Below are 21,942 nucleotides of genomic sequence, written 5' to 3'. Positions count from 1 at the left end.
TTAAAAAAAAATTATATTGAGATAATCATCCAATATCGGAACTAAAACTAAGCTACCCTAAAAGTCGGAAGAGTATTCATAGGTATATCTCTATATTTTTCCACTTCACTTGTTAACCTTCATGTAAGGGCTTTATTTGATAAATTAATGACGTTATGATTTAATCGGGTATAGTAAGACACAATAAACTCACATACACCATAAAGCGAAATCATGTCAATATCAACCCCAAATTAATAGTTGAGTTAATTATTTAAGATTATTATCAAGCACACGAAACTTTTATGTATTGGTAGCAAAATTTTTATAGAAACTAAGCTAATTTTGAAAACATTTAGACCAAGTATTTTATACATCAAGCAATAAATACAAACTTATAAATGATTACCAAATTGACAATGAAGATTTTGAGTCAATTCGACTGACAAAATTTCATTCAGGGTGGTATCACAAATATAATTCACTCTCACTTTTAGACACCGCTAAACTAGACCACCCTTCGAAAATGTACTAAAAAAGCTTACCCCTCTTGGAATAATCTGTTGGGGAAAATAGCTTTTTATTTTAGAACTAAAACAAAAGGTACATTCTTTTAAAAAGCCGACAAAACGTAAACAAAAATAAACTTGCAGAGAATTATACAAAAGTATAACTATTTTGTTGTGAGATGGCGCTGTTTAAAAGCTCATCAAAGACTAAAAATAAAGGGGAGACTTTTTTATTTTGTTAGTATTCCTGTCGAACAGGGTGTTCGTGACTGAAAATATAATTGAGGAATAATTTAGAAAATGTTTAAAAAAAACGTAACTTCTCTCTTTTAATTTTTTACTATTATATTCTGATATCGTTTTTAAGTTTTTTTAATTTAAATATTTAATGAAAATGTTTTGTATTAACCATTTTAAACTTTTTATTTTTTTATTTTTCAGGTAAGTTATTAACTTGTAACGAAAATAAGGCTTCATCATTCATATTACAAAGAAAAGACTGAGTTCTAAGGCTTGGTTCAATCGTATATCATCAAATCAGCAGTTGTCGGACCTCGACTTCAGGTGAACTTCATCACTAAATCTGCCTTGTATATTGTGATAGGACTTGGAATCAGTTTTAATAACACAGATTACGGAAGATAAATTCATTCATATTTATTTAATAAAAAAAAAAGAAATATAATTATAAAAAAATAAACTAATAGTACGTCTCTTGCTCCACCCATCCCCCGGGCTTCCTTCGCATCAAAAAACGCCTTCCTTCATCATAAGCCCAAATTAGCAAACTAAATGGCAAAGCTGGCAGCCACCATCTTAACTTTAACGGATACATATGCAAAGCCTTTCCCATGCCTGGTCCGTAACAAAGAAATAACGCCACTGCCGTTTCGAAAACTAAAGCAAAATTCAACACCCAATTACTCATACCTTGCTGAACAATTGAATTCCGACGAGTCTTGCAAATAATAAGATCAGCCCATTGTACAATTACAATTGCCACAAAAAATCCAGTTTGACAAGTGTATTCTAAAATTTTTCTATCTCTATAAGTCCATTCTTGACCAAACGAATCTTCCAGATCATTAATAGCTACTGAATCCCATTCATATCGCAGATCAAAGAGTCTCTTCGGTAAGAAACCATTCTCGGCCATTATAACAAAATAAGTATAAAACCCAGCTGCTGCTTGAATAAAACCAATCTGTCCGTAAGCCATTGAAATAAGTTTTTCATTGACCAATTTATCAGCATTTGGATCTCTCGGAAGACGATGCATTATATCACTTTCAGGCTTTTCATATGCCAACGATATTGCCGGTACCATATCAGTTCCCAAATCAATGCATAAAATCGTGACTGTTCCCAAAGGAAGTGGAATATTTATCAGGATATAGGCTAGAAATGGAGTAATTTCAGGAATATTCGACGTGAGAGTATATGCAATGGATTTTTTCAAATTATCAAAAATCAATCGACCTTCTTCGATACCAGTAACTATTGAAGCAAAATTATCATCAAGAAGAATCATATCAGCAGCTTCTTTGGAAACATCCGATCCACTGATACCCATTGCAATACCAATATCAGCTTTTTTCAAGGCCGGAGAATCATTGACACCATCACCAGTTACAGCAACTATTGCACCCAATCTCTGTAAACCTTCAACAATTATCAATTTTTGCTGTGGAGAAGTTCGAGCAAATACAATTTCCAAGTGATTTCGAAGAATTTCATCCAATTCTTCTGCAGACATTTCTTTCAAATTCCCACCATGAACAACAATTGCCGATGCATCACGAGGAGACACTTTGGAAGAAGGGATATCCAATCTTTTAGCAATATCATCAATAGTCTCAGTTTCATTTGATAAAATTCCAACTTTTTCAGCTATTGCTTTAGCAGTTATTGGATGATCACCAGTTACCATGATAACTTTGATACCAGCTGAACGACATTTGGAGACTGCATTTGGCACAGAAGCTCGTGGAGGATCAATCATTGAAATAAGACCGAGAAATCGAAGATTCTCAATTGGAAAGTTTATGTTTTCAATGTCAAAGTGAAAGTTGGGAGGGAATTCTGCAGATGGCAGCAAGAAATCACAAAAACCCAAAACACGTTCTCCAAGGGTTCCCAACTCATCATATGCGTTATAAAATGCGGTAACCATATCACCGTCAAGGATTCTGTCTTCGCCATTTACAAATATCGTCGAGCAACGTTCAAGGATTTTTTCAGGAGCACCTTTCATAACAAGTAGGTATCTGGAATCTGTTGGATCTTGAGTTTCGTGTATGGAGACTTGATATTTATTTGTCGAATTGAAAGGTATTTCTGCAACTTTTTTATTCTCCCTACGAAATGGTATAACATTGCCCACTTCCAATTCCATAAACTTTAACAAAGCTGCTTCAGAAGCATCTCCAATAACGGTTTTCTTCAAAATTGAAACCCTTTCTTGATGTTCTTTGAATACTGCTCGACTGCAGAGCATAGCACATCGAGCCAAGGCTTGAAATCCATCGCTATGGCTTCTCAAGTCATTGTTAAAGTTTCGATTTTCAGTAGTGTCAAAATCAAAAATATAATTATCATACCACATGTGTGAAACTGTCATACGGTTTTGAGTAAGCGTTCCAGTTTTATCCGAGCAAATTATCGAAGTTGAACCTAAAGTTTCTACAGCTTCGAGATTTTTAACTAAGCAATTTCTTGAAGCCATTCTTTTGGCAGTCAAGGTTAAGGTTACTGTGACTGTGGCTAAGAGACCTTCGGGAACATTAGCGACAATAATAGCAATCAAAAAGACTACTGAATCAAGCCAGTAATAGCCCATAGCCCAGGTGGTAATGAAAAATACTATTCCAATAAAAACTGCCAGTCCGGTAATTAAATTGATAAAATGACCAATTTCTTTTGCAATTGGAGTTTCTGTGGCTTTTAGTCCAGAAGTTAAACGAGCAATACGACCCATCACAGTCATATCACCACAATTAATAACTATTCCTTTGGCAACACCTTCAATAGCATTCGTAGAGTAAAATGCTAAATTCTTAGTTTCTAATGGATTTTCATGTGTAAATTTTGGATTTCTTGATTGAGGCTCAGATTCACCAGTTAGTGAAGAATTGTCGACTTTAAAGCCATTAGATTCTATAATCCTGATGTCAGCTGGTAGACGATCGCCAGCTTTTACTTGAACCAAATCACCAACTACAAGAAAAGCTGAACTTATATGGAATATCTCACCTTCACGTATAACATTTGCATATTGTGGAATTAATTTTTTGAATGATTCCATAATTTTTGAACTTCTTGATTCTTGATAGAATGAGAAAAGTCCAGATATAATAACAACAGCAGCTAAAACTAAACCCAAATAGAGATTTTCTTCATCGGTTGGAATAGTTGAGTTGCTAGCTTGAATGGCAAATGATAGAATGCAAAGGAAAGCTCCAGCCCACAAAAGTATTGCGAAACCACCACAAAGATGTTTAATGAATTTTAACCATTGGGATGTATGTTCTGGTGGTGTTAATGTATTTGGGCCATCACGATCGAATATGGCATTTGCTTTTGCATGGGTAAGTCCTTTTTCTAGATGGGTATCAAATCTTTGAATTAATTCTTCCAAGGGGATTTTATGATAGTCTATGTTAAGTTCGGTTTTTAGGTCATCCATTGGAATGTTAGGACGAGACATATTGCAAGTTTGACTGTAAAAGTTTGAGACTTTATAGACTTTTTTTCAGAAATATTATTTACAATTTTTGATTTTTAAATCAATAACTTTGATAATACAAATTCAAGCACCACGTCTAGTGGGTCAAACGCTACAATGTCTTCGAATTTTAGTGTAAGTAAGAAGAACATTAGCAGACAGATAACACGGTCATCCCACATTCAGACAGTTGTTTCAGATTTACTTTTTACAAGTGGTTGCCGCCATCTTGAATTTTTATTTGTCCAAGGATGATTGTTATGTAACCTTATAAAGAGATCGCTAACATATGAATGTGTTTTAGATAGCTTCTTTTGTTCGGATTAATTTTTATAAAAAAAAATAGACTCCGCCCGATTCGCCTGGTGCCCTCAATTGTTTGTGGAATAATTAAGCAAATAAATTCAAAACTGTTATCACTGATGATTTTGGTCATGGGAGACTGTTCTGTCTGAAACTGGTCAATTACCTGCATGAAATTAGTAATGTAATGTTTTTTTTTAGTGGCCAACACAATATCAAAGTATTTATGCTGTAATTTTAAAAAGAGTATTAAAAAGGTACACCAGTTTTCGAACAAAATAGTTGCCTTTTTTAGTGGTGGCATGCAGCCACAGATGTAAAATTTTTAATGACCAATTTTAAATATCTTCAAAGAGATCAGAAAGGAACAGCATAAGAATAAATTTTTTAAGTAGGTGTTAAATAGTATTATGTTTATACATTATAGATATCAATGTTACGCATACACCATAGTGCCCATCTTGACTTAAAAAGGGGTTGAAAATTCTCGCCAACTAAAATATTAATTTCGTTCATGTTTTTATGATTTCTAACCCAACTATTAAAATTTATTTGGGAACGTTTTCAAGCGTTTCTAAAGTTGATTTATATAGAAGAATTTTATAGGGAAGATAATTAGCAGATCTACATATGTATATTTGTGCAAAATTTCAATTATTATCATAGCGAAAACGGTAAATAAATGGTCTTTTTTTGAAACGTAGTATCTTTTTACCTAGAACACTTACAAATTTGATTTAACTTTATCTCACAATAAAATAATATAACCTTTCATTTGAAATAAAAGTACAATCTGCAAAATCTTAAACTTAAAAGTGGAAAATTTAAAATAAATACCTGAGAACGTTTGCCGGCCACAAAAAAAAAGTTTACAAAAAAATGTAAATTTTCAATTAACTCATTTTGTATTATACAAAATAATGATAATTCATTGATAATAATAATTCAATAAAGTAATTCAATATTTATCACTTTGAATTATCGTCCGTGAACCGATTTAACAGACAATATTAAGCCTAGTACATACTTGGTGAAGCAAGTCGTGAAGTGTATCCATACCTTTTTTTTTTTTTTGTTGGTCAATCGTGAAGGTTCCTGTGAAATTTCGTGGTGAAAAAAAAATTGTAGAGTTTTGCTTCAGGGCGTGAAGTAGTTCACGGTCAAAATGTACGGGAATCTCTTTCACTCGTAAATCTACTCTCCTTACCTATAGGTATATTTTTCGAAAACAACTAACTTGAAAATTGAAAACAAACAAAAATTGTATGAATTCACTTCACGACTTGGTTCACAAGTATGTACTAGGCTTTATAGGGAAAAAATTTAAATATGTACTCGTACATTGTAGCTACACATACAAACTTTTTCTTTGTTAAATCGGATCCAACAGATTTGATTTTTTTTTTGTCTAACAAATTTTTATAATTTAAGAAACTAAATTGCATAACCTGTTTAGTTGTTAATGTATCTTTAATAATAAATTGTATGTTTTTTCTTAAGTTTATTCTAAATTTTCTATAAAATTAAATTATAAATTTTCTTTTATGAATTTCCTTTAAATTAAATATTTTAATATTCTAAGTAACCTTCCATAATTTCAAGTACATAAGTTCGATACAGCTGTGGAAATACAAAAATTCCGTTAAAAAAGGTTTAAAAAAAGTGAAAAATAGAAATGTGTTTTTTTTTGAAGTTTTAATATTGAAATAATTAGACAAAATGCAACACTCCTGGAAGAGAGTTCATGCGTTGATTAATTAAATTTTATTTATTTCTATTTAACTGCCACATACAAACAAAATACATAAAAAATCAAACCTATCTAGTTTCAAATAGAACTTTTCTAAGTGGTGTAAATACTCGTGAATGCACAATTTCGTAACAAACCGAATTGCATAAATCGAATAAATTCAACCATTACCATGCGTAAAACAAATTCACTTGAAAAACATATATAAAACATCTTAGTTAGGGATCAAAAACACATTTCTATCTAACCTTGGTTTAATGTGTAAACTATATCTACACTATGAAAGCAAAATAACTATATTCAGACAAAAAAAAAAAAATGTCAGTCGTTCTTGGATACCATAATCATAAACTTATTGAAGGTTATATGATAGATAATAATCAAACCCTTTTTTGCGATATATTTTTCAATACCTATACCTTACCTAGTGAGAATTCATTTTAATATCTGAACTTATTCCGATACCAATCTATCAGGCAAAAAGTATAGTAAACTTTGCATACATATATCTACTCGTAGTATAAGAAAAATCAAAACTTTATGTCTTTTATAGTTGCGTGTCATTATCTACTAAATATACAATAATCCAGCCAATAAAGGGTTTGTCTTTCGATACATGTAAAAGTATACAAAGCAATTCAAAGCTTAAATCTAGATGCGAACTTGTAAGCCTAAGAAGTTAATAAGCAAGAACATTCATTTGTTGGCTTATAATATGAGCCCATACATGTCCCGATTTTATTTCAAAAGCATCTACATTTGAATATGAGTCTATTTTTAGACTGATTTACTGGATTTGAGTAAGGTAAGAATATTGTTGTTCCTACCTACCTTAAAGTTGCTAGAAGAATTTTAGTAAGAGAAAAGGTTGTTCTAGTTCTTCTTGGAAGAAACTTGTCTAGTTCAAAGTCTTTAACCCAATGACCTCAAAAAATTACGCGCCATTTGCTTATAGGCATTCAGAATGACGTTGCTAGAATGTACACATACACAATATAACATATCTTATAAAAGATATCGTATCGTGCAAAGTTGAATAAAAAAAAAGAAAAACTAATAAAACAATAGTAGCTTCCCCAACAGGACATAAACAGTGGCAGTCAAAACAATAAAAATGTGTTTTTCTTCAATATTCACACTGCGCAAGGACATAGTTTTTCTTTTAGTTTTTCCAACTATTTCTTGTAACAGAGTGTTGTATGGGCAAAAGGAAAATACCCAAACAGTTCAATTCTATCACCTGTACCCTTACGAACAATTTTCGGGCAACACTCTGAAATTCATTTAAAAAAAAGTATTATTATTATTCTAAATATAAAGTTTAGAATTTTAGAATAAATAAGTAAAAATTAAGTTAAGAGAAGATTTCATTCAAAATTGTTAAAAATTTATTAAATTAATACTATAACTTTTGTACACATGCAAAAAATATATTTATACTTCACAAAGTGTTAATGCCCTCAATTGAGTTTATAAATCGATAAAAAAAACTACACTGGAGAAGTTTGAATAAATAATTAAGTTGCTATTATATTTTTTGTTCGTGGAATTGTGGAGATTGAAACTAATGTATTGATAGAGATAAAGACGTCAGATACTTTTTTTCATTAAAATGTAAGTGTTTGATCAATTATAAAATCGAAGATATATTAAAACTAATTGTCTGATGAGTTTACAGTAAAATTTTTCGAACTGAACTATAAAAACCAGTTAAATAATAATGACTTTCAATAACAAGAGAAAAAAGCAATTTTCTAATATGGCAGCCTTATTTTTGAATTATGACCAACTTTTCACCGAATTTGTCTGAAATGTTTTAATATTTCAAACATACTTAATTACTTGAACGGAATATCAGTCGTCTCTTGTAGTACAAATTTAGATTTCAACCCTTGGTTTTATGTAATCAAACAATTTTTTAAGCATATAAAAAAAAACGTTTTCAAAACCCATTTAAATAAAAAATAATAATAATGTTCAATGACGCATTTCAATGGTACAATTAACTGACCTTTGAATTCGTTAGAAAATTGACAGCAATCAGTTAATTAAAAGTTGTGGTTTATACTAATATTAGTTCTATAAATATTATTCAATTGAAAAAAATGAAAAAAAAAAACGGTTTTGATAACAAAAATAATAATAATTATTAGTATTTTTGTTATCAAAACCGTTTTTTTTTTTAACTTAATTATAATTAAGTTCTTATTTTTGAAATAAAAAAGTACTTTTTCAACCGTTTTCTTGAATCCTGTTTTTTGTAGGAAAGAGCTTCAGTAATCTTAATTTGAAAATAAAGAAAAAAATTAAAAAAATATGAATTTTGAATTGTTTAAAAAATATTACAATTTTTAAAAAAGGATTAATGAATTTTCTTAAAAGTTTTTTTTTATATGTGGTTTAATTATTTCTTTATAATGATATACCAAATTTCTTTTCTTGAAATATTCGAAAATTTTTATTATTAAAAAAAAAAACGGCTCCTAATTTTCAAAAATATTCCAAAAATTCTTTGCTGTACAAGAAGTCTGATGGCATTTTTATCTATTTAAAAATTAAATTTAAAAGGAGTTTTTGTACTTTGAAAAACAATTTTGAATGCTTTTTTAACATTTCTTTTAAAATAAATGGAAAAATTTAATTATAACAAAAATAAAAAAAAAATAACTTAATAATAATTACTATATACAAGTACAAATATTTTACATTCACCGAAAAAAAAAACCAATATCAATTTAACATTTTTTAAATATCAGCCAAAAATGCTCTATAAAATGTGTTTTATGATATTTAAAATGTTAAAACAACATTTTTATTATCAGGATGATATTTAAATGTCACATTTTGGAAATTTTTTTTGATATTTTATTATCATTTTTTCATATCAATTTCTCATTCCAAATTATTGAAAAATATTAAATAAAAAATTCTTAATGTGTACTAATTTAAAGGCGCTTTGTGTTTTTTCGAAGTAAAATGTATGATTTACTGAGAAAATTTGATCGGCACTAAGATTTTACTTCACATAGTTTGGGAGAAAATAGCAAAACAATTATATCACCTATAATAGAAAAAATAATATCACCATTATTTTTTAAAGAATATTCCCTTTCAGTAATGTTTTGAAAAAAGAAAGAAAATTCTTAAAATAATAAAAATAATAAAAATGAAAAGGAAAGAAATAGGTTTCATTATAATAAACTAAAACGTAAAATCTAGTCAACATTGATATTTTAATTGTCAAAGTGAAATTTTCACTATCCACTTAAACTTAAAAAAATGTCAAAATGATATTTTAATTGTCAAAGTGAAATTTTCACTATCCCACTTGAAATTAAAAAATGTCAAAATGATATGATAAAATATCAAAATTGATATTTTAATTGTTGGACGACTTTTGTCACTGAAAAATGTTAATTTGATAGCTGTTATTATCAAATTTTTTTTTCGGTGTTCCAAGTAATTTTTACCATAAGAGCAGCCTTGCATTTCATTTTCATTCTGATTCGGTTCAGCATTCCAAAATACCTTATAATAAATGTATCATAGGACCAGATTGCATCAATAAACATTTTACAGCTTGATCCTTTCCTACTCTATAACTTTAAATGCGGTTAAAAAAAAGTCAAGTCGTTGAAGATTATCTTCAACCTCGTCACTCCATTGGAGATTAGGATTTTTGACGTTTAAGGCTTTGCAGGCAAGAGCGTCAGTTCTCATCGCTCTACGTCCCTCAGCTTTTTAAATTTAATGCTACTTTTTTTAATAGTGACATCTCATTTAACGTCGTTTTATCATCTTTGTCAGCTGTTTTCTTGCATTATCCGCCTTTCTAGGAAACTGGGATGATTTATAAAGCTTCTGGATCTTATTCTTACATTGATTTCTCAGCTCATAAAAACAGCGATATGTAGTAGCAAGACTTATTCTTCATTTGATTTCTGCACTGATGTCATTTGCCGAGTTTACAGAAATGCCCTGTCTAAAGATGACGGGTATCGATGTTCAATTCTCTACACACTTTGATCTTCCATGATAGTTTCATTTGATTTAGCACATTTGGAGTCAACTCAAGTTTTTTGCAGTAGTGAATTTGCGTATCCTTGATGGTAATTTTTATAGGTATTCGTCAGGTCCATTTGATGAGTTGTAGGTTTTTTTGCTAGGTCTAAAGACAGTATATTGGCGTCGCGTCGTCGGCAGGAGTGGTCTCATTAGATTACTGCTTTTCAATGTAAAAACAACTTTAAAGTTCCTTCTCCTAGGTATTCTTATTTGGTTAACCACCAACTAGATAGTGGTCTGAGTCGATGTTAGCTGACCATTCAGTATACTGAAGGGGTGCCCTTCGTCTATTTCAACGTGGTCGATTTGGTTGCATTTTGGTGCCATTTAAGTGTCGGAACAGGGGAATCTAGTGCTGCCCCAACTAACAATTTCGCTTCCATAAAGTCTTACAAAAGTTACAGTTTGTTAAGCTTTATAGAAAAAAACTGTCACTCCACAGCGAGCTTTCTTTCCATTTTTTACTTGCTCTATAGGGCAAGAAGTATTGGTTTCGTGTAGAAAAAAAAATTCGAGGTTTTAATCAAAACCAACATTACGATGATGGAGAAGATCAAAAAAGTGGTTTTCGTCATGCTGTCCGTCGGTCTGTGCGTCAATCTGTACATCGAGCTAGGGCCTAAACGGATGGATGGATTTACTTGAAACTTGGTACAGATGATTTTTGCGTAATACCCTAGGTCCGTTTTTTTTAGTTTTTAAATATTGTCATATAATAAAGTAAACCTAAGGTTCTCCAAGGCAAGCAATTGGTTTTGGCACTCTTGTTGTTTGCAGCGCAAACAAAAAGAGTGTTTATTAAATTAGGCATTATTTGTTATCTATCCAATATGATCTCTTAAAAGAGATCATGATCGATAGATCGTATTATTTAGATCGTAAATCCTAAGTGTTCTTATTGTTTAAGTTAGTCTTTTAAGTAGTCGACTCTTATTGCTCTACATGTTCACTTTGTGTAATATTAAAGAATAAAATAAAAACTCCTATTTGTTTAAATAAAAGAAGTTGTTTAAATCTGATGAAGGAATAAATTAACTTTATTGGCGCAGTCGGTAAACGAATACGGGTTTAAAAATAAATAAAACTTAATCGAACAAAAATTTAAACACTTAAAAAAAAAAAAAAAAAAAACTTTGTGTAAAAATAGCTAAAATAAATTTTACAAATAAAACAATAAAAGTTTATAAATAGTTGAAAAAAGTAGTGTTTAAAAAAAAAAAACAAAATCAAAAACCTCATAATATTCAAAAAAAAAAAAAAGCAAAAGTCAATAAAATTCGTAAAAAAAAAGTACAGTACCAAAAACGACGCTAAAGTACAAATTAGCTCGAAAACAAGAAACCCGCTAGCTAAGCTCTCATACCAAGCTAACTCGAAAACATTTTCATCAAACCATGTTTTATGAACAATACCTCTCTATCAAACTGTTATACGCACAAGTATATTAAGTAGTGAGTGTAAAGAAAAAGTTTAAGAAGAAAAACAACAAACCAAACAAAGTGTTATACTGAATTCAATTAAAACAAAAAAAAAAAAAATCATGCAAATAGGTACATGAGAAGAAGTTATGGAATGAAAATTAAACGATAAAATAAAGAACTAAAACAAAAAGAGCAAAGAATTGTAATAATAATTCACAAAACTATTACAAAATAAAAATATTAAAAGTAAAATAAAATTAAAAAAAAAAAAAAAAAAAAAACGAAAACTACCCATGCACATACATACATCCTGCATTCTTCAAAACATATAAAGTAACTGGAAGTTATCATCAACATTCAACAGTGATCCACACTAGAAGTCATCGCCTGGAGAAAATTTGTCACCTTTCGTAAGTTAGTTTCATCGTATTTTTTGTTTTTTTTTAATTTGAAAATGGAATCAATAAATTCAACAGAAAGATTTAAAATTATTTTAGACTGTATAAATAAATTGCCAGAATTTAATGGTAACACAAATTTGTTAATTGATTTTTTGGACAGAGTAGATTCCTTGTCAGTTGTTGTAGCTACATTTGATGTAAACACTCAAACACTCCTTCTAGGTTACATTAAAGATAAAATTGTTGGAAAAGCAAAACTAGAACTTCAAAAGCATGGTAGGTTAGCAGAATGGTTGCAAATTAAAGATATTTTAAAAACCAATTTTGCAGAGAAATGTTCGTCGGCAAAATTAATAGATCAATTAAGAACAGCCAGAGTACAGTCAAGTATTGAAGATTTTTATCAAAAAATAAATCATTTGTTAAGTAGGCTTAATAACTCATATTTGTTAGACGGCAATCAAAGTGATGAAGGGATTATAACTTCTAATAAAAGAATAGCTCTTGAAGCTTTTAAAAATAACCTACCTGAGCCTACAAAATCAATAGTACTTAGTCGAAATCCTAAAACCCTTTACGAAGCCTACAAAGTCATAACTGAAATCAACCATCAAAGTTTCGGTCCCAATTCAACAGGCTCAAATCAATTTTCTAGACAAATGAATAGAAATTCAAGTTTTAATTCGAACCGAGTTAACAATAATTCATCTTTCAATTCGAGCCGAGTAAATAATAATTCATCTTTTAGTACCAATAGGAACAATTCTAACTCTAGATACAATAATAATTCTGACAATACATACTTGAGAAATAATGGATACAGTAGAAATAGACAACAAAATAACAATAACTCATTAAATTTTAACCCTCGAAGTGAAAATAGACAACAAACCAACAATAACACATTAAATTTTAACAATCGTAGTGAAAATAGACAAAATAATAACTTTGGAACTAATCAATCCTCACAAAGATTAAATGATTCTAGCAATCAAACACGTAGGTCAAATAGGTCCAACAACAATAATAATGGTTATGAACAGATGGATGTTTCCTTCAACGAGGCTAACACAGAACCAATTAACTACCCAAACATTAACCAAAACCAAAATTTTTCACCCAGTCGCCCAGACGACTACCTTATATAGTGATACAAAACCATATTAGGCCTTTACGTTTTATTATTGATTGCGGTGCCGAGTTAAGCATCATTAATAAAAATATTTGCAATCCAAAATGGCAAATCCAAAGTAAAAATCATATTTTGAAAGTACTCGATCGAAACGTCGAAACAAATATAGTTTATAGAATTCCCCTCTTTCAGGAATTCAACGAAAGGGATTATTTCGTCAACTTTTTAGAATACCAATTCCATAACCGTTTTGATGGGTTGATTGGAAATAATATCCTTGTTGATTTAAACGCCATTATAAACTTTCAAACTAGATCTCTAACCACCAACAACGCAACAATAAAAATGTATTTAAACGAAGAAGAAGAAAACTACACGAACTACGTTGACCAAAACCAAAATGTTTTATGTATATATTCGAACGAAACCTATTTTTCTGAAATGAATAACAATCTTTTCGCACCTCACCTACCAGACCAAGATATCTTAAAATTAAAATCATTGCTAAAATCTTTTCAATCAATTATTTATAACGAAGGGGACACGTTATCTTTTACAAATGAAATCTGTCACCGCATTATAACTCATAACGACGTTCCAATCTATAGTAAGCTTTATCGCTATCCAGAGATTCATTCCGATGAAGTAGATTTACAAATATCGGAAATGTTGAGACAAAAAATTATTGTTCCTAGCTGTAGTCCTTACAATTCGCCCATATGGGTTGTGCCCAAGAAAAACGATAAAGATGGAAAAAAACAATGGCGAGTTGTAATCGACTACAGAAAGTTGAACTCACAAACGATAGATGACAGATTTCCTATGCCCAATATTGACGATTTATTCGACAAATTGGGAAGGTGTCAGTATTTCTCAACGATTGATCTGGTAAAAGGTTTTCACCAAATCGAGGTAGATCCACGAGACAGAGCCAAAACTGCGTTTTCCACCAAAAGTGGGCATTACGAATTTGTAAGGATGCCATTTGGGCTTAAAAACGCCCCAGCCACATTCCAGAGGCTGATGAATTATGTCCTCAGAGACTACATTAACAAAATTTGCGTCGTCTACTTGGATGACATATTAGTGTTTTCTACTAGTTTTGAAGAACATCTTCAATCCCTGCGAAAGATTTTTCAAAAACTTAAGGAAAGCGGGTTAAAAATTCAGATCAACAAATGTCATTTTGGAAATATCACAGCTGAATATTTAGGGCATGTAATTGTTCAAAACGGAATAAAACCAAATGAGAAGAAAATAAAAGCGATAACTGAAATGAAATTACCATCTTCCAAAAAAGCAATAAGACAATTTCTAGGCATAACCGGTTATTACCGTAAATTTATAAAAGACTATGCCAAAGTTGCATACCCTATGATAAGGTATTTAAAAGATTCGGTAAAACTAAAAACACCTGACCCTCAGTACATAAAATCGTTTAATACTCTCAAGACATTGTTGACTTCTGATCCCATCCTTAGAAATCCGGATTTTTCTAAGCAATTTATTTTGACCTCTGATGCATCTAACTACGCCTTAGGAGCGGTTCTTAGCCAGGATAACCATCCTGTTTGTTATGCATCTCGAACCCTTAACCAACACGAGCGTAATTACTCTACTATAGAGAAAGAGCTCTTGGCGGTCTATTGGTCAATTAAATATTTTCGTACGTACTTGTATGGCAGAAGATTCATTTCTCGAACAGATCACAAACCTCTTGTGTGGTTGAAGAACATTAAAGAGCCTAACATGAAACTCCAAAGATGGAAATGGTCTCTTAACCAGTATGACTTCGATGTCGAGTACCTTAAAGGGAAAGAGAACGTTGTCGCAGATGGGCTGAGTAGATACACTAATGATAAAAATGAAACCGGGGACATGTCAAAAGCTGATGATGAAATTAGCCTATTTGACCTTTTCAATAATGAAGTAGCCGAAGGTTACAGTGACGATGAAGTCACCCCCGAAATTTCAGCATCAAGTAAAAATAACGATGAAGTTATGTCTACTGCTGCTACCATACATAGTGCTATGGAAGACGCAACTCTGCACATCTATATTACAGAAAAACCGGTAAATTTGTTCAAAAACCAGATATATCTTTTTTATGGTCCAAAAGAAAAAATCTTTTTCAAAATTGTTCATAAGAAAATTCAACACCATATTCAAATTGAAAAAGGTAAAAGTAATCTACTTGAAATCATGAAAGGGCTTTTAATAAAAAAAGGGCTTATGTGTATATTTTGTGAAGATTTGCCGCTATACCTTAATTTCCAAAACCTGTATGTAAGGTATTTTTCTATGAATAAACAGTTAAAAATTCAAAAATCAAACATTAGATTAAAAAATATTACTGATAAAAACGAGCTTTTAACAATTATTAAAAACGAACATTTAACCAAAAATCATAGGGGTATTAACGAAGTTTTTTTTGAACTTAAACAGTTGTATTTCTACCCAAATCTGCAAGTAGAAATACAAAAATTTATAAATAATTGCGAAATTTGTGTAGTTGCAAAACACGATAGACATCCATTGCAGGAACAAATAGCAATAACAGAAAAACCAAAACAATTCAACGATATCATGCACATGGATATTTGGTTTCCCGAAAGGGGAAAAATGTTTTTGACTACAGTCGATAAGTTCTCTAAATATGCGACCATTCATCGATTGGAAGATAGGAATTGGATCGCAATTCTGAGTGCGATAAAACAAAGGATCCAATTTCTCGGAAAACCCAACAAAATTGTATCCGATGGTGATTCCTGTATTTTACACTCTGCAGTGGAACAATTCCTAAAAGAGAACAACATTATCTTCCATAGAACGACTGCATCTCTCAAAACGGGAAATGCGGATATTGAAAGGCTTCATGGTACATTTAATGAACACCTTCGTATTATGAATGCTTCGAAAGATTCCTCGGATTTAGATGAAAAACTGTTTAAGATTGTAACTGTTTATAACTCGACACTACACTCCACGACAAAGTTAAGGCCGTTAGATTTCATTAATAAAAATCTTTCAAAACAAGAAATCGAAACTTATGCGAACACATTCCAAAGCCAAAAAGAAGATAGGGTCAATAAAAACAACAAAGATCCAATTCTTGAATCGAACAGATGTTCAAACATTGTCCAAAACAGAACAGTGGTGAAAAGTAAACCAAAATATAAAAAATTAAATCAATTCACGACTCAGGGAAACTACACTATTGATAAGACCACTAAACGAAATATAAAATACCATAAGAAACAATTGAAACGCTTATATAAGCATCAACACAAAAACTAGAATCTAAAAACAATTATTTTACCGAATTCAAACACTGCAAATCCATTGAACGAGCACAATTTATGTAATTTCTTCTGTTTTTCTTGTTTCCATTTGTATCCAATAGTTCTGCAATCAATTTTCTGGTATTTTATTAATAAACACATGTTATTTTTTCTATTATTTTGTAATTTCTCTTTACAAAATAATTTCAAATGAACTTTTCACACGATTCAAATCACGAAAATAAACGTTTGGTAGACATATTGTTTCCTTTTTTTTCTCTATCTCTTCGTTTGTCAAAATGACAGAAATGTCACTTTGACGTAGAGGTCGCGTTCAGGTTCATAATATTAAGGCTGGTAACACAGTGAATGCTATTAGATGGGTAGAAAATAAGGGTAAGTTGCAACTGCAACTTTTAAAATAGTACAATTTGCAAAATTCTGATATAAATACATAGGTATTTAATATTTAATATTCAGTCATTGAAAAGAAGGAATGTTTGAAGTGGTTGTATTAGTTTCATTTAAATTATTAAGTTGTACTGAAAAAAAAAAAAACGCAATTAGCGACAAATGTAATAAAAAAAAAGTTAATTAATAATGTGAAGATTTAAGAAAAAGAACAATAAAAAAATACATTTTGTAATTCCATTAAGAAAAAGATTATTTTTCTTTCAATTTAAAAATAAAGTATAAAGTTCTAAATTCTAGGTACTAAGTTAAGAAAACTATTATATTTTTAGGTTTAAAAGAACTGGTAACAAAATTTTCATAAAAAAAAAAAGTATGAAACATTTATTTACGTTTTTTTTTTCTAAAGAAAAAATAATTACAAAATAAAAAAAAATATAAAAAACAAATACTGTAACATGATAATAAATTAAAATTTTGAAAAAAATTATGTATAAATGTAAATATGTTAAAAATATTCTGTATTTATGTTGCAAATAATGCTTTGAAAAAATTCTCGTTTATTTTGTTCTTTCTTTTTTTTAAGTAATGTTAAAATATCAAAATAATAACTGTTTATCATTTTTGGGGACCAAAAATTCTTGCCCAGGGAGGTGTCATATAATAAAGTAAACCTAAGGTTCTCCAAGGCAAGCAATTGGTTTTGGCACTCTTGTTGTTTGCAGCGCAAACAAAAAGAGTGTTTATTAAATTAGGCATTATTTGTTATCTATCCAATATGATCTCTTAAAAGAGATCATGATCGATAGATCGTATTATTTAGATCGTAAATCCTAAGTGTTCTTATTGTTTAAGTTAGTCTTTTAAGTAGTCGACTCTTATTGCTCTACATGTTCACTTTGTGTAATATTAAAGAATAAAATAAAAACTCCTATTTGTTTAAATAAAAGAAGTTGTTTAAATCTGATGAAGGAATAAATTAACTTTATTATATATCTTTTTTAACGCATACCTCCCATATACCGTTTTCGAGGTATTGCAATTTTCTCGAAAACGGCTCTAACGATTTTGATTAAATTTGGTGCACGTTATACTATTATTAATTCTAACAAAACTGCGTTTTAGTTTTTCACAAAAAATTCGGAAAACGGAAATATGGCGTTGCCGTTTTTCAAAAATTGAAATTTTTTAAGTTCATATATTTAATCAAAGCACAAGTCAATTGTATTCAAAATTTTAAGACATCACTTTGAAGTGTAAAATGTAAAAAAAAAAAAAATAAAAAAAATTTTTGAAAATTTTTCTTTTTTTAATTTTGGATTTTTTAAAAATTTTTTTTCTCGACACTAAACAAAATCTTTAATTTCCAATAGATATTTAAGATATTTCGGGCATAATTGTTCATTGGTTTTGGCGAGAAGATCGTAGAATTTTTCTTTGCATTGCAGTCGTCATCTTTCTCGTCCGTAAAAGCGTATGTACAAAAAAAGTTGTCAATTTTCTTATATTTTAAAAGCATCATTTAATCTTTAATTTTAACCTTTAATAGGTATTTTACCAGTGTGAGTCGAAGCTGGTAAGCTTTGATATCTTAATCTTATAACAAATTTTTCTTAAATTTCATGCTAAAGTTAAAGGTATCAAAAAGTAACTTTAAAAGGGAACATTTCCTAACTTTTTTTCTAAACCTCAAAGTTTATTCAAGAACACACATAAATGTATGTAGGTACTAGTTTTTCAATTCTATTAAGAGCATACCTACATTATATACCATTATTTTCTATTACCCTTCATCCTTTAAAGTCTTTACCGCAAAAACGTGCAAATACAAAACACTTAGCAATTAATTAGACATACATAACCGCGGCGGCAGCGATATACCTACCATACATACTAGTTAGGTACTAACCCAACAGGAACTGTAAATCAAACACCAAGCAACAACTTACATGCATTAAATGGCGCGGCGCTTCTTATAAGGACTAAATTCCTTCTATGTTCTATCTGCCTTAGAACTTTAGAATTGAATGAATGGCAGTACCTATGTGTGTAGAGAAATCAATTTGAACACAATGCGCCAACAAACAAAAAGTGCTCAGCGAGCAACACCGAGTTTGGCAATAATTTGCATGTGAAATGGCAATGAGTTGTCTGTCCGACAAGCTCATTGAGCTTGCATTACGAGGTTAATAGCTCTTTGTGCTGGAATAAATAGGATGTATATTTGACCAGAAAAGTTTACTTTTACCCATCCAAACTAATTGTTTTCCGTCGACACATTTTCGAAGGTATCAGTTTTAGGTTTCGGATTTTGAAAAGCATTTGATTTTGAAACTTGTGAGGTAACTTCATTAAAAAATGAGGATTGAAAGATTAAAAATAAAAGGAACATTTATAGCCATTGAATAATGTTTCTTGTCTAAGAAAAAATCTATAGTATTTTTAACCAATACAAATGTATTAATAATATGAGATGACAATATTCTACCCACTCCTCCAAGCCTTTGTTAGATATTTTCATATCTAAAGTCATAAATAGCAAAAGTTATAAATAGCAGTATTTAATAATAACTCAGCATTTTAAAAGTAACATTGCAATTGCAGCACACTGACTAAGTTCCTTCAACACATTTTTATTTATTTTTTTTTTATTGCTCTGGGTTTCAAATGAAATTGATTTTTGAGGTCAACATTCTAACTTGCAATTTTCTAGTATAAAATCGTGCATATGTAAAGATATGGTATGTTGTCTTTGAGGTTTAAGAATTAAATTGAACATTATTTAAAAGTCATTTAAAGTTTTTTAATAAGACAGACGAACGGATATGTGAAATAGAAATTTATCGATCCTTTGAAATGGAATTTACAATGACTGACACGGAATCGACACATTTGGAATCGCTATTTCAATGTCGTTAATTCTTTTAAAAGTTACGTCAATAGGTGTTGTGTTTTTTGAAAGATATGTTGCCAATCTTAAGGTATTGTACATTAAGTATTAGTTTGTTATAGTCCGGTCAAATTAGACTAAAATAAGGGGGTGAGGTTACATTAATTCCCAGCAAGCTGAAATTTGGTGGGATTGTTGGAAACACCATCATAAATTAAATCTAAAAAGTCCTCATCGATCCGTATGGGGAAAGAAATTTACCTGGGGTCAAAGGTCAGCTCGCTGGGCTCGGATGTCTAAATTGACCGGACTATTAATAGATAACAATAAAATGTTGTTTTTTTTATCGAATTGCGATGAATAGGTACCTGTTTGTTTTAAACTTTTAAACTTACCGTCGGTCTCAGATGGATATCCTCACAAGATAGTTCTTTTTATTTACTAACCTACATATCGACGGTTAAACTTCATAACCTCGTAAGTCTTTTTTGCAAGTTTTTCAGAAATCAAAAAACAATATGTTGTGTTTCTTGTTTTTGTATGGGATATATCAATACGAGCTTTTGAATTTCCTGAAAAATGTTCAAAACAACATTGTTGAACTGAATATACCAAAAGATAGCTCTGAATTTTCTGAATTGTTTGCATTAATAATATTTTTTTTTGAATTTTTCGACTTACGAGGTTATGAAGTTTAACCGTCGATATGTCGTTTTCGATTGGTTTTCCGGAAGCGTCCGGAATCATTCAGAAGAAAGAACGCTTTTCAGAATAAAAATTCTCTTCTTGATTTCAAAACAGAATTCACACAAATTCACTAATACATATTTAAATAATTGTTAAACGTCAAACCAAATTTCCTAGTAGAAAAGCAAGCAAAAAATTGGTATTTGATTATTTACCAATACAGATATAAAATTTCAGAATCGAGTGGAAGCGATTCAGACTGTTTTATTGGATTTCAATATGAGTGAATCTTTGAGTGAAACTAATCGAAAACGACACTAGTTTTCTGAAGTTTTCGTGTTTTCGGTTGATATATATTTTTTTTCAAAGGAAGCAAACGCTGTCTATCTCAGATGGCTTTGAGGCTAATTTTACATACCTGCTGTTTTCTGTTTTTCAATAACCCCAGGTACCATAAAACAATGTTTAACTTTAAAAAAGAAAACATTCTAGAAAATTATGTTTCAAATAAGAATCCATTAATTAGAAACAAAATCCAAAACTATCTAATTTTACTCAATTGTATATATATGTATGTATCGATTTTTCAAATCGCTATTTTTTAACGAAATCTTGAACTTTGAAATTTAAACACAAAACTTCCATAGATGATTTAGTTTGAAGACTCATTGAACGAGAGCCCACAGATTGAAATTGAGGCTTTTTATGGTTTTCGGGGGGTTAAACAACGGACGCTAACCTCGTAAATAAAATTTAACAAAGAAGTCTCCAAAACATAGACTTTAGCGGCTATGTTTTGGAGACTTTTCTGTTAAATCTTATATCTTGAGTTCTATTGATTGCATCGTCAACAGGGCTAATAAAAATGACCAGTTCCTGTTTCAAAATGTAAAATAGTGTAAAATTCGAATAAGCCTGTTACTTTGAAAAATCACGTTTTTCAACCCCCGAAAACAATATAAAGCCTTAATTTAAAGCTGCCAGACTATAGAATTCGTTATTAGAACGCATAGGGATAAAACTGCATACTGACATTTTGGTTATACTTCATTTTGGTTGTCATCATTTGATGGGATATGAAGTGTTTGGAATTTTTGAAAAACAAAAATATTTTTGGAGATTTTGAATTGTTCATTGAAAAATTTGTTATTTGAATATTTTATTAATGAAGGATGGAAAAGTATGCTTTTGAATTTTTTTGGAAAAATTAATTTTTGCGATTTTAGGGACTTTTGAATTTTTCAGAACAAATTTTGATTTTTCAATATTTCTTAAACGGAGGGTGGACAATAACTCGAGTTAGACCAATGTTTTTGAAGGGTGGACAAACGAAAATTTCGGGTGGAAAACCATGGACAAACGGTGGACAATCGAATTAAACCAGTTTGG

The 21,942-nt window shown here is 30.3% G+C and overlaps 2 protein-coding genes across 9 annotated transcripts in view; one reads left to right on the top strand and one right to left on the bottom strand.

Moving 5' to 3' along the window:
- Positions 1 to 1,120: 1,120 nt before the first annotated feature.
- Positions 1,121 to 4,301, bottom strand: LOC129917222 (sodium/potassium-transporting ATPase subunit alpha-like). The gene has a single exon (XM_055997623.1). The coding sequence runs from the start codon at positions 4,192 to 4,194 to the stop codon at positions 1,189 to 1,191; it is 3,006 nt and encodes a 1,001-aa protein (XP_055853598.1). The 5' UTR covers positions 4,195 to 4,301; the 3' UTR covers positions 1,121 to 1,188.
- A 3,378-nt stretch (positions 4,302 to 7,679) lies between these two features.
- The window catches only part of LOC129917223 (microtubule-associated protein tau), a 36,730-nt gene continuing 22,467 nt past the window's right edge, over positions 7,680 to 21,942 (top strand). For 5 of the 8 annotated variants that reach the window (XR_008772618.1, XR_008772615.1, XR_008772616.1 and 2 more), the window contains exon 1: positions 7,682 to 7,879. The gene's annotated coding sequence lies outside the window, so the exon portion shown is untranslated. Of the gene's footprint in view, positions 7,880 to 21,942 lie in introns of all 8 variants that reach the window. The other 3 variants (XM_055997624.1, XM_055997625.1, XM_055997626.1) reach the window with 3 other exon arrangements.

Source organism: Episyrphus balteatus, chromosome 3, assembly GCF_945859705.1.
Source record: "Episyrphus balteatus chromosome 3, idEpiBalt1.1, whole genome shotgun sequence".
NCBI lineage: Eukaryota > Metazoa > Arthropoda > Insecta > Diptera > Syrphidae > Episyrphus > Episyrphus balteatus.
The sequence above is the reverse complement of the archived record's forward strand: the minus strand, read 5'-3'. Positions and strand labels throughout refer to the sequence as shown.

What these genes read in the sequence shown, in the direction of transcription:
- LOC129917222 (XM_055997623.1), bottom strand. Translation starts at nt 4,194, where the DNA reads ATGTCTCGTCCTAACATTCCAATGGATGACCTAAAAACCGAACTTAAC.